The 13,371-nt window shown below is 36.6% G+C and overlaps 1 protein-coding gene across 1 annotated transcript; it reads left to right on the top strand.

Moving 5' to 3' along the window:
• Positions 1–88: 88 nt before the first annotated feature.
• On the top strand, positions 89–12,028 carry LOC112562527 (heterogeneous nuclear ribonucleoprotein H2-like). The gene is made up of 10 exons (XM_025235813.1): positions 89–219; positions 2,176–2,266; positions 2,557–2,712; positions 4,302–4,445; positions 5,009–5,147; positions 6,525–6,727; positions 7,231–7,445; positions 7,863–7,998; positions 9,132–9,518; positions 10,423–12,028. Exons 2-10 carry the CDS (start codon positions 2,176–2,178, stop codon positions 10,518–10,520), a joined length of 1,569 nt encoding a protein of 522 aa, XP_025091598.1. The 5' UTR covers positions 89–219; the 3' UTR covers positions 10,521–12,028.
• The last annotated feature ends 1,343 nt before the right edge of the window (positions 12,029–13,371 follow it).

The following is a 13,371-nucleotide window of genomic DNA, read 5'->3' as shown; positions in this document are numbered from 1 at the left end:
GAACGAGATTTTAGTATAATATTGAGTAGATGATCCAATACAATAATATTATTTTTTATTATTTATATTGAAAGCTACTTGACTATTATTTTTTAAAAATATTGCTCTTATGAATTAAGTTCTTTAAAGGATTTGTCCCATGAAGCAGAAGTTTGCCGCCGAAGCCATCTTAGGAAGAAACTACAAATTGTGCTAGGCTGACTAAGGCTAAAGAGCAAAGTAAGTTTATATTGTTTCTGTGTTTAGTTTTACATTGTAGTTTATTATTAATGTCCTTTAGGGAATACCACTGTTCTTAAGACAATTAGTTTTAATGGTGATCACGCCAGACTAATCATTTTTACGAGTTTTATCATCGATCATATTTAGCCTAAGGCCAAGGCAATGATTTCAACGAGGAAGACAATGCATGAGGTCTGTTTCGATGTAAGAGGAGGGAAGAAATAATGAAAACGGGCGATTTTATATCTTACAGCATACAACAACGTAATATTTATTTGACACTATGAAATTGTATCTGTTCTGTGTCCACAAAGTGTTCCTTTCTACATTTTGTGAAGTTAACATGCTTTCACAAATATATAATAATTATTGTTTTTTTCCTTATTTGTTTATACTATTAATCGTAGATTTGTTTCTGCAATTTATGTCCTCATGTATGATTGTTGTACATTTGTAGTTATGACATAGTTATTTCAAGAGAGGCGAGTGAACTATATTTCAATAATTAGAGTCTTCACCCATGTTTTCTGACGTTTTATAAGTTTATGCTTATATAAATATTTACCTTTTTATTTCTCTGTCAGTAGATGGTAGGATTATTTTTGTTAACAGCAATTTACCGGTATACAATACTCTTGCAAGATGTTCTTGAAACTATGCCGACATTCCATGTACAATTAATTTTATTTAAGAAATGTTTAACAAAAGCATCTCTGACCACACTCTCTCAAATTTTACAAACAGTGCATGTCAGATTTACTGATCTGTAATTGCCAGAATCAGATTTAGAGCCTTTCTTAAATACAGCTGTTGACTCTGCCATTCTTTTGGTAGATCACCTGATTCCAGAGACTTGCTGAGTGGAATAAAATGGACAGCTCTTCACTCAACTCTTTCAGTATTCATCAATATTGTCTGGACCTTGAGGCTTTATAGGAGTTTAACAATAATGTGAATTCTCATTTTAGGTATAAACTCCTCCACACCAACCTGCAGTACTTTTCATAGGGCATTTTCTTTAAAGGGATACTCAAGGCTTGTGAAAAGGCTCTGGCGACGGTCAAACGTTTCAAAAATATATTTAGTTACAATTACAGAGCACGAGAGCAAAACAGGAGAAAAGAAGGATTTGTTTATCTCTTAATTAGCACTTATTAGCACTATTTCGGTTGCCGATGTTTATAAAAATTGAAAAAAATCCAGTGAAATCGACTGTTCTGTCCTTCTGCTGAGTAACCACTATATCTTCCCGAGATGGTGAAGCAGACGAGTCTCCTTGTGATGTCAGTCTCCTTATGACGTCACACGCACAGAAAGTGTCTTTGGTCATTGCGAAGATTTCTCGTCGTCTTTTTATTCGTATGACGCACTCTGTTTGTAAGGCTTGTAAGGCTGTCTTTCGGAAACTGATGAAAAGACAATTTTGAATCTTTTTCCATCTTTTCGTGGCAATCGGGTGCAGCACATTCTCGAGGCATGGTTCTCACTATGGCAAGCACACGTCATAGGGTCACATGACAGAGAACGAGACTTTGTGGAAGCAAAAAAAAAATTCCCGTGTAATGTAATTTCTCTTATTAACACAGCATTCTACTAAAAACCTTCAACGTTTTCCATATGAACACACATATAAATTGACAAGATTCAAATTTATCCTACTCTTTACGCAATTCTAAGCAGTTTTATTTTGCCTTTAGAATCCCTTTAACTTCCATTCCTGATGCTTCTTATGCATGTGGCATCTATTAACAGGGTTGGTTGCCTTGACGTGATATAGCCTTAGTTGCTGGCTCAGTGTAAAACACCAGTTCCCACCCTCCTGATCAGTCATGACCTCTAGTAATATCTCTTAGTTTGGCATTATTACCTTGTATTTAAATTGTACGTTAAAGTTGTTTAAATGTGGAATTTTCTTATAATACATTAGTCAGGTAAAACTTGTTAATGTTACAGATGTCTGACGAAGAAATGGATGGGTTTGTGTGCCGCTTAAGGGGATTGCCATGGTCTGCAACTCCTAGTGACATCATTAAATTTTTTAATAGTAAGTGTCAACACACAGTTGTGAAAGAGAAAGAATATGAAGAGATTTCAAAGAGGGATGATGTTCATGTTTATACTAATTTTTGCTATGCTTTTATTAATGTATGAGTAAATGCAGTTAACATTCAATCATGGCCCCTTCGTTTATGTATAATTGTTGGGTGCAAACCAGAGGTGAGGGAGCAGAGTTCTGTCTCATCGATGTTAGCAAATAAAAGATGGAGGGAGAAGATCTTGTTTCTCAAGCTTCATATAACAAACTTGTTAGTGGCGGTGGCTTCTGATTTTCAGAGAGTGAGATTGCTGGGGGTGAAGCTGGAGTGCACCTGACTTTCTCCAGAGAAGGGCGAGCCAGTGGAGAAGCTTTTGTTGAGTTTGCTTCTGAAGAAGACCTGGAAAGAGGCCTGGAGAAGCACAATGAGCATATGGGACAGAGATACATAGAAGGTGGCTTTTTTTGTGCTTTATGAAATAAAATATTAACAGTTATTAAGCTTTTACTTTTTTAAAGTATCTTATACAAAATTACGAAGCCATCATTCTGACAGTGGAATAATGCTGCTTGAAATGTAGGCTTTTGTTTACATAATCATGCATTTTTTTAGCAGCCTTTATTCAGTTATTGAACCTACCAAATGACTGGGCCTTGTCATTTACTACATCTCTCTTCTGCCTGTTTGCTACAGCCACATTAAAAAGTAACGAAACAGCATGCGCATGCACTGCTTCATGCATGCAGTATTTTGTCAGCAAGTAAATTGGATCACATTTAACATAAGAAGGGAAAAACCAAGAATACTTTGCTTCCTATGATTCTAGACAATTAAACTCCATGGAATCAAACTATGTTTGATGTTTTGAAATTGTCTATCCTTCATTTTCACGCTGTATAGTTGACCAGTTCATTTGTCTGTCTTGTACAAATTCAGAGAAATGCACTGTACAAATTCATTTATTATTACTAATATTAGTAAATATAAAAGAGCTAAGGGAAGATCTTTTCGCACCGTTGTGCATTTTAAAAGATTTTTTTAAGGAAAAGTTCGCATGAGTGGTAGACTTGCATGAATTTAGGTAGTGTTTCGATGTTTTTAAAAGTCTGAAAACACAGAATAGTCATCAATGAATGGTCAATTTTTAAGTATGAAAGCAAAGGAAAAGTCAAACTATTGGCCATAAATTTCTGTCAAAAATATCTTTCACAACCCCACCCCACACCTTAAAACATTGTGCTGTTGCACACATTTATGTCCTTGCAGGGTGCATATCTGCTATTGGGTATAAGAGTTTCTTCCTTTTCATTTCTCAGATTTTCTTTTAGTTTTTTGTTGGTGCTGCTCAACAGAGAACACCTGGATCCTGCATGATCTTTGATAGAAAAAGAAGTACAATTACTGTATGTCTAAACATGCCACAAACATTTATGGTAAAATCTGTACCATAAGCATGTTCATTGCATTTTCAAAAACATTATAAAATTACTTTTTTTTCTGTTGTGACGGGAACAACTTGCAGAATATCTTTCTTTAAAAACATTTAAAAAAATTTAGTAACTATTCATGCTTATTTACAATGCTGTTTCTTCATTAGACCATGGAAAATTGTTGCACTAAGATCATGTAACCTCGTGTAATACAAGTTCATTTATAAACAAGGTTTTGAGAGACCTCGATAGTCCTTACATTTAGATTTTGTTCTAATGTAGGTCTGACAAACAAGTTGTTACATTAATCATGCAGTCCTTCCGTCAACAAAGTATTAAATCCATTTATGAAGGCCATTGTATAGCCTCTGTTGCTGACATGGCTTTAAGCACCAACAACTAAATGGCCAACGAGCTATAGTTTTGAAACGCAGGCATTAAGTGCTATCATTTAGGTCCTTAAGATTATGTAGTTGCTTGGCATCAACCCTGTGCAACATCCTGCCAACACATCGGTTTGTATTTTTATGGAACGGTTTTTGTTGATATTATTTACAAAATGGACAGACATGGAGCAGTAGAATAGTTCCTTAAATCTTTCTTTCTCTGTCAGTGTTCCGATCTAAGAAGAGTGAGATGGAATGGGTGATTAAGCGAGCAGGATCAGATCAGATTCATAACATGAGTGAGGCAGTGGTCAAGCTACGTGGACTACCATTTGGCTGTTCCAAAGAGGAAATAGCACAGTTTTTCTCAGGTAGTATCATCTGATTGGCATTGATTTTTTAAAATATTTATTTCATCAAGTAAAACGGGGTTGGTTTTACTTCTCAAATGTAAGCTAGCATATTTGTACCATCTAAAACCAATTTAATACGGTGGTAAGATATGCCTGTGCATTGTTTAGTGTTGTAGTAAGTAGACAACACATTTTGCAAAACTTTAAATATATTAGCATATATGTCCTGAACTTTTGGTGTAGCATATAGTACAGAAAGTTTACTTTTAGTTATATATCATGAAATTAGATCACAGTTATGCAAAGAATTTAAAGATACTTTTAACAAATTAGTTCAAGCAAGTGCTAGTAAAATAAAGATCCTCCATCTTATGTGGGGTTGTTTCTAAAGTCCATTAATGAAAGATAAGAGAGGAATATCTTCTGTTGGCATTATAAGAAAAGGCTAGGTGATGTTTTTTGTAGCAAATGTTTAAATATGTTTTTTGGGATAAGTCATGGATGCTGTGCTTGCAGAGTTCCTGCCATTACCATTGGGTGCTGACTGTTTGACTCTGTGTTTTTGTTGGGTGGGCATGTAGGGTTCGAGATTGTACCCAATGGGATAATGCTACCAGAGGATCGGCTGGGGCGCAGCACGGGGGAGGCGTTCGTACAATTCGCTTCCCAGGAGATAGCAGAAAAGGCCCTGGGTAAACACAAGGAGCGCATAGGGCACAGGTGGGATGGCTGGGCCTGATGGGGCACAGAGCCGTACTTGTTGTTTCTTATTTGCTGCGGGGAGAGTGGTGGGTGGTCAGATATTGTGACCATGCCTGAGTTTGCTTCTGCGACTACCTAATACTGTTTTGCACTGTTGTGTTCACTTCATATTACATGTCATGGAATTTCTTCTGTGGCATAGGGAAAGTATGTAGTTCAAAAGTATTAAGTGTAATTGGGGTAGTCAATTTTAATGAGCCCAATCATCACCAGATATTATGTACAGCCTGTACAACAGTCTCCAAATTATCTTGGGCTAAATTTTACTTAAGACTTACCACCTTACAGTGGTATAGTTGCTGTAACAGGTGAAATAAGTAGGTTGAAAAAATCTTTTCGTTTTGTTTGAGGCAAATGGGGGGGGGGACTTTTCCTAATCTTTACTGGTTTGATGGGGCTGGCTAATCTTTTGGAAGTTGGTATGTTTTTAAACTGGTATGGATGGGCTCACTTAAATAGCTTTTGCATGAAGGGGGAAACTAGCTAACTTTTTGCAAACTGGTTTGGATGGTTTCTGTGTGGTGATTAGGGGTGGGGGAGTTGGCATTTAGGGATTAACTGTTAATGGAGCAGTGATAGCTGCTGAAGTTGTTTGGATTTTAGTGACCTTACAATCTCATCACCCTCCCCTTGATCGTCTGTTTCTAGGTTTAGGTAAGATTTGCTTGTGCCTTTTAGCTTTTCTTTTTCTCTTTCTCTCTCTTTCTCCATCTGTATTACCTATTAAGAGTCAAGGGTTAAAAAGAGGGAAACAGAATATGCATGCTTTTTGTTGTTGGTTTTTTTTTTTCCTTGTTTAATTTGGTTGGGTGAGTAAATTAGCAGAATTTGACATCTAGGATCTTGTGCTACTTTTTTTTTTTTTGTAAAAGGTATAATTTCCAGAATATTTGGAAAAGGGAAAACGAGGGTAGGGATTAAAAACTGCAGCCTTCCAAATCTTTCTTTACTGCAATTAAATTTTTTTCTTTATTGAGATAATAATTTGATATACATATTTATAAATTGAGAAGTTGTTTTCTGGCACAGATGCTAAGTCATGAGGCATTGATGCAGGTGTTTCATGAATGGAAATGTTGAAAGGCGGCAGTGCAGCCCTTTAAAATCATTTAGTAATAAAATATAACTAGTAAATAAATTGTGGTGAGACATGGTGGGAAGAATACTTGGAATAACTCCACACCAACATAGCAAGGTCTTGCTTATGTATCCTGGTAAGTTCCATAATGGTTTGAGACTGTAGAATTCACAGATTAATGAAATGGATTCTTCTGTGCTTTTTAAAGTTTAAATAAAAAAATGTCAGCACTCATCTCCGTTTCATGTTATCCACAGATACATAGAAATTTTTAAGAGCAGCTTGGGTGAGGCCACTGCAGTGGTAGGAAGTCAGAGGGGAAGCTTCAGACCTCAAATGGGCATGGGTCGACCAGGGCCTTATGACCGGCATGACAGATACAGCAGTCCAGGTGGTGCTGGCATGGGAGGCCCAATGGGTGCGGGCTTCAACAGGGGTCGTGGAAGCAGAAACTTGAAAGGTAATCTGTGCTGTAGCAAAATTCTCTCTTTAACCTTCATAGCACTGGATTTAAGTATTACAAAGACAATGGTCAAAAAATGAAGATGAAAATGGTTGACTTTGGTTTTTACTATTGCTGCTTTCAGGTAAATATTAGACCCCCAAAACTATACATTTTTGGATAGGAGAAAGCTTGAACTTTGCATTAAAAGTAATGAAAATTGCCTTCCCCATTCTTCCCCAGCAAAGCCACAATTGTGGCTCATAGGCTGTAAGGGCTAATAAGGCAATTCTAAAGATTGGAGTAGAAAATCTGGAATGATCAAGTCATTTAATTTCGGCTTCAGTGGGATTTGTGACAGCAGAACTTTAATGGTAATCTAATCTGTAGAAAAATTCTCTGTTTATTATCATTAGGCAGCTTTGGAGATAGTGTAAATACGTCTTTGTGCCTTTTTGTGTAGTGTTTTTGTTTTGTTTTTTTTTAACGTGCCACTGATTTTTCTCTCTCTCTTTTTTCAGGCTACTTTGATGATGATTTTAATGATTATAATGGAGGCTACGGGATGGGATTTGGAGGCCGTGGGCGTGGCAGTTCACGAGGGCGCATGTCAGGAGGTATGATGGATGACAGAGGTAGAGGTGGTGCCCCAGGAAGCCATTACATGAGCAAGACAGGCCACTCGGTCCACATGAGAGGTCTTCCTTTCCAGGCTGGTGAACAAGACATATTTGATGTAAGTTTGATTGGAAGGCCTGCTTGACATCCAAACCAGTTTTTCGAGTATGGTGACAGCATCCAAAGTGTGAACTAATGTGCACCAAGGAGTACCATCTGCATTTAAAGACCACCAAATATTTTGATCAATTCATGCATTTTGATCATTAAGTTGCTAATGTTGCAGGTTTTTTCCTCTCCCTCCCCCCCCCCAATCAGTACAGTACACACAGTCTTTAATCAATAAATTTTTTTGTGTAGAGGGAATGGGTTTTGTGGACAGGATTTGTATCAAAAGTTGTATATTAAGATTTTTATTCTTGTTCTGTGTTATTTTTAGGATGGATTGATTTTCATGTTATTTCCCCAAAATAAGTACTGAATGTTGCCTATCAAAAAGTATTCTGATGCCAGTAAATAAATATTTTTGCTTCAGTTCTTTTCCCCTATCCAGCCAGTTAGGGTCAGCTTTGAGTTTGGACCAAATGGACGTCTTACAGGCGAAGCAAATGTGGACTTTGCTACTCACCAAGAAGCTTTGGAGGCTATGAAGAAACACAGATCTAACATGCGTGAGGCTGAATTATTTGCTTCTAAAGAACTGCTTAGACTTTTTTATTCATGCTTGTAACGATGTCCATGCAAGGCAAAAAAAAAATAATTGGAAAATCAAAGAATTTGCCACATATTTTGCAGATAAAAATATAAAAGTGAGAAGTGCAAACTATTAGTGGCTCAAAGGTGTCAGAAGTGTAATGACATAAAGTTACCTGGTTGTCAGAAGATGAGAGCATTACAAAGCTCTGCTTATTATGCCAGTGGAAGTGTGTCTCAGCTGTTCGGAGAGAAATATAGACTATGGTGACCTCGGGATACAAGTAACAACTTTAAAACAAAAGTCATTTTCAGTATCAGTGATGGCAGGTATGAAAAATGAATTAAGCATCAAAACATGTTAAAAAATAACACTTGTAAACCATATATATAAGTATTAAAATTTGTGACCTCAGATTTGATTAGGTCACCCCAAAACTGCTATTTTCTCAAGTCACTCCTCACCTTAAGAAAATGCTTCATTGCAGAAAAGAAACAACTCAGTCTGGTGAGGTTGAAGACTTTGGAAGAAATAATAATGGGAATTTATAAAGTGCAATATCTCAACCAAAGGTGGACTCGTTGCACTGAACAAGATCACTAAATAGTTACAAAGATGTAAAACAAGTTGACAAAAAACAAAACAGAAATGTAGAACAAAAAAACAGGACTCACTGTGTTCCCGCAGTAAAGGGTGATCACTAGATTTAACAGTAACAACTCCAGCTAGATTTAATGGTAATGACTCCAGAAAAAAAGGTTAGTGACATCAAGGAGAATACTGGGAAGATATTGAGTAATTTTGAGAATATGAAGAAATGTTTTATAAAACTGCAAAAGAGTGATCATCATGTCAGTTTATTCAATGCAGCTCAAGGTTGCTGCCAAAGCAAGTGATACATGGCGGAATGGAACCCATCCAATAGATCCAAACAGTTCACAGTTCAAAAGAACATTATAATTAGTCCTGTTGCAAAGTAGAAATACAGTAGTGCCCTGTTAGTATTGGCCAGAAAACTTAAAATTCTGGGAATTCAGCAAACATATCTGTTAGAGTAGAACTAAGTTTTTGATAATTTTTTCACTAAATTCTAAACCCATTCTGTTTCAGAGCACCGTTACATTGAACTTTTCCTCAACTCCACTCCCCAGACTCGTGGTGGATCTGAGGGAGGTGGCTATAACAGCGACATGGGGGGTGGCAGCTTTAGCAGTGGAAGCTTAGGAGGGGGAGGAGGTAGCTATGGTGGAAGTGGAGGCTATGGAGGGGGCAACAGTAACAACAGCAGCTTAGGTGGAGGGGGCTATGGTATGGGGGGTGGAAGCAGCAGCCTTGGTGGATTTGGCAGCAGCCAGGGTAGCAGCTATGGCAGCAGCCCAGGCCAGCAGTACAGCAGTGGTGGCATGGGGGGAGGATATGGCATGGGTGGCAGTAGCATGAATGGCAACTTGAATTCCAGCATGGGTGGAAACATCGGAAGTGGCTATGGAGGACGAGGTAAGAACTACCAGAAATACTTAAGCTTTAAAGATAAATTATTTGCTTGTCATACAGTACAAAAACCTTATTCCTACATTTTCAATAAAGCATCAGACCTGTGTACCTTTTTTTTTAGATTAGCCTAAATTATTCTGGGAAATCCTCACAATGAGATTTTTTGAAACTTTGTCTTTATAGGGGTTTGTTTCTTGTTATCTATTCTTTTTCTTGTGTGTTTTATTGATTGACCGAAGTAGTTAACATTTCTGAGATTTATATTGATTACTGTTGTGAAAGTAACAGCCAGTCAGTGAATTCCTTCTGGTATAACTATTCTCTTCATGCCAACTTACCAATGCTGACAAACAGATAACATGATATTTCTCTTCTTTTTCCAGTAGCTTACTGGTTTTCTATAGTCTTTGGCCTTTTATCAGAAGCGACACAAATTGCATGGTTTTTTCAGCTGTTACTCCAGTGATGTTAGTTTTTAAGTCTATCATTATTGTTGGTTTGTTGCCTCTGCAACCACTTAATCACCATACCAGGATTTCATTCTTTGGAGTGATTTCAGATTAGCTATCTTAGTGGTAAAATGGTCTGAAATATGGTTTTTAACTTATATTTAAGACTGGCACATGTAAGAAATTTTTTAACTTGGTATTGAAGTTGAACTTTCAGGTTTTGTAAGGTCTGTAAAAGTAATATGAATTGTGGTTATGACTGCAATATTTTAAATACTTTGCTGGTGCACATACATATGCACTATACACCAGAAAAATTCAAACATTTAACCTTTTTTTATGGATACTGTAGAGTTAAGACTTCCAAGGTTTTTGTTGTTGCACGATATTAAATACTTTGCATGTAAAGAACTTAGTGTTTTAAATTTTAAACTGTAAAATTTTATGTTTTGTTACAGGGATGAGCAGTAGCTACATGGATAGTGGTGGTGGATACGGCAGCTTGTCGTCAAGCAGCATGGGGGGGATGAGTAACTCAAATTACTCCTCATTCTGAACAGATTGTAGCCATGCGTGAGCCACAGCTGGCAGTTGAAGAGTACACTGGATAATATAATGAGCATGACTTGAAGATGCATTTCAGGGTCCTGATTATGACAACAGTTTAAAAACAAATCAAAAGCATCAGTTGAGAACATAATGTGCTTTTGAAATGTAGTTCATTATATGTGAATGGGAGTAAAGATGCTTTCTTTGTTGTTTAGTACTTATACAGTGAGTCACTTACATTGTTTAAAGTTGGTCTTGGTACACCTACTGCCATTGGCAAGCAAGGAGAGTTTTTAGGACATGTTGGTGATGCTATGTTTTATAGAATCGTCTTTTGAATGGCAGCAAACTCCTGAGTGCATAAAGATGAATAACTTTTGGGGAATCATTACCAGTCTATTTGCAAGTGTTTGTAAATGTAAATTCATAGTTTGTATGGCAGAATATAGTTTGTTTTGAATAATCAGTTACATAACCAACAACTCTAAACACTATTTTACAAGTCTTACAGTCTGAAAAGTGGCATATTGTAAACATGAAGGAGACAAAGCTAACATTATTCATCAAACAGCAATTATTAAACTAATGTAGTAATTTTTTTTAACACATTACAAGACATAAGTTTTTTTTCTCTCTCTCTCTGATGATGATGAATTTTCTCTTTCAGCAGAAAGCAAGTATTATGTGATAAATAAATTTTTGACATTATTCAATGCAGAGACATTTTGCTTTGATTATGGATCCTTTACCACCTAAACTGCTGCCTCTGTTTTCTTCCAATTGCATTTGTGTTTTTACCTTTAAAAAGGAAAATACAGGTATTTAAAAAAAATAATGACTATTGTTGTTGCAGAGCATTCAGGTATCCTATATATAGAAAAGAATTTTAGGATTAGGCTTAACACTTTCCTTATATAAAGTTGTACAAAAAAAGGCTTTGTTACTGTTTCATTGCTGTTGGTTTTTAGTTTGCTTCCAACACAGATAATGAAATTATCGGAGCATACCTTGTCTGCAGTTGAAATTTGACTTCAATTTTTGTTTTGCACAGTTGATGGGCGTTTGCCTTTGTTCATCAGTGCACATAAAAAGTGGATATACCATGTCTGACCACTCCTAAGCAGTGTAGTGGTTGCAGTGATGTCTCACTTATCCATTTGTGCAGTTTTGCAGAAATTTTTAAGCTCTGATCTGTTTTACATTACAGTACCTGTTTTGTTTTTTTTTAAAGGCACATGAATTGCAGAAAAAAATGATTAGTCGTATATATTTGATCTGAATTTTCTGCCAAAATATTTTGTTGTATTTTCTAATGTAGCTGATCAGGTCAGCATATGAATGCTACTTCATTGGCTGGCCAATAATAATCAGCTGTTCCATTTTTTTAATTTTTATCATCTGTCACCCCACACAATGCATTGGAATAAAACTTTAAAATTCTTTATACATTGTTTGTTCTTTTGTTAACTATTATGTAAAGTGCCATGCAAATAAACAGTAGTTCACAAACCTAAATAGTGTATATTTTCTGTTTAAGTGTTATTCAAAATGTAGCCCATATAATTAAAGAAAAAGGTCTGTATTGTATACACTCTCTCCCCCCCCCCCCCCACCCAACTTGCAGCACCCTAGGGTTATTGTAACAGGAGTTTATTAATGGTAAAACGATGTATGTCATAAACCAGTGTCCTCATCCACCACTAAACGTTTTGTCAAACCTGTTTTAGGGGTGTATACAAAACGTAGCATTTGTTAGTACAGTTTCTCCTGGCAGCAAACTTAATGTGGACTGCTTATTAGGATTGACTTCCTGATGTTTTTGCACCACTTAATAGATCTTTGAATCTCCTGATAGAATTCGAAAGGGCGGTGATAGAAGCAAAATGTCAAGTATTTAAGGAAAAAAAAAAAATGAATTCTGATCTAGTGCAGAGGGTTGAGCCGTTCACTTTCTCTTTTGCGAGACATAGTAAAGAAAACGGCGAAAAAGATCATTGCTACTATAAATTGCCACAGCAGTAAATTTTAAAAAGGTTATTTGCTTTCCAGTTAGTAAATGTCTAAATATTAATTGAGATGAAAATTGGTTGTTATATGCAATGCAAAAAGAACTCTGTGCTAACAGCAAACTCGACAGTGTGCAGTCAACATTTGGTATTAGAATTTTCACATAAATGACGTGTTTGATCAGCCAGATCCCAATTTACATCATGGATATAAAAGTGAGAGCAAACAAGCGTCACTGTGACAAAACTGCCTAGAGTGTCTGCTCGAACTTTGCCAGGCTTGGAGAAAAGTAATTCAAAAGATGCGTGCTGCACCGTACGTTATTGATTCCGAAATAACAGTGGGCGAAAACAAGGCTACAAGACATTAAAAATAAATGTTCATTAAGCTTTTACACAATACTGTTTTGTTACAGAAACGAATCGTTGGAGAAAAATGTGCTGTGATGTTTTGCCAATTGCCTTTAAATTTCACTATGATATGCTTGCCAGATTCCCTACGTGATATATAGTTGTGCTGCTTGGGGCTTGGCCGAATCTTGCGCGTTTGCTGGGTCATAGAGAAATTACGGTGCACCTTTGGTTGAAATGAGTGATAACGACGCTCCATCCCTTCTGTCTAGTGCTCACGCGGGAAGAAATTTGTCGATAATAGCAGCCGAGAAATGTTCTATTCGCCAGTGTATAGCTAATTGTGAAAGAGTAAGACATAAGTAGACCGTGCAAGACTCTTTCACGCATTAAGCAGACTAACGCCTAGCTTTGTTTCCTCTATCCATTATCTAAAATTATTAATTCGCAAGAGCAGGCAACCGTGAAAAGGTCTAAGAATTTCTCTCTGATTTAAATCGC

This window comes from Pomacea canaliculata, linkage group LG1, assembly GCF_003073045.1.
Source record: "Pomacea canaliculata isolate SZHN2017 linkage group LG1, ASM307304v1, whole genome shotgun sequence".
Taxonomy (NCBI): Eukaryota; Metazoa; Mollusca; class Gastropoda; order Architaenioglossa; family Ampullariidae; genus Pomacea; species Pomacea canaliculata.
The sequence above is the reverse complement of the archived record's forward strand: the minus strand, read 5'-3'. Positions and strand labels throughout refer to the sequence as shown.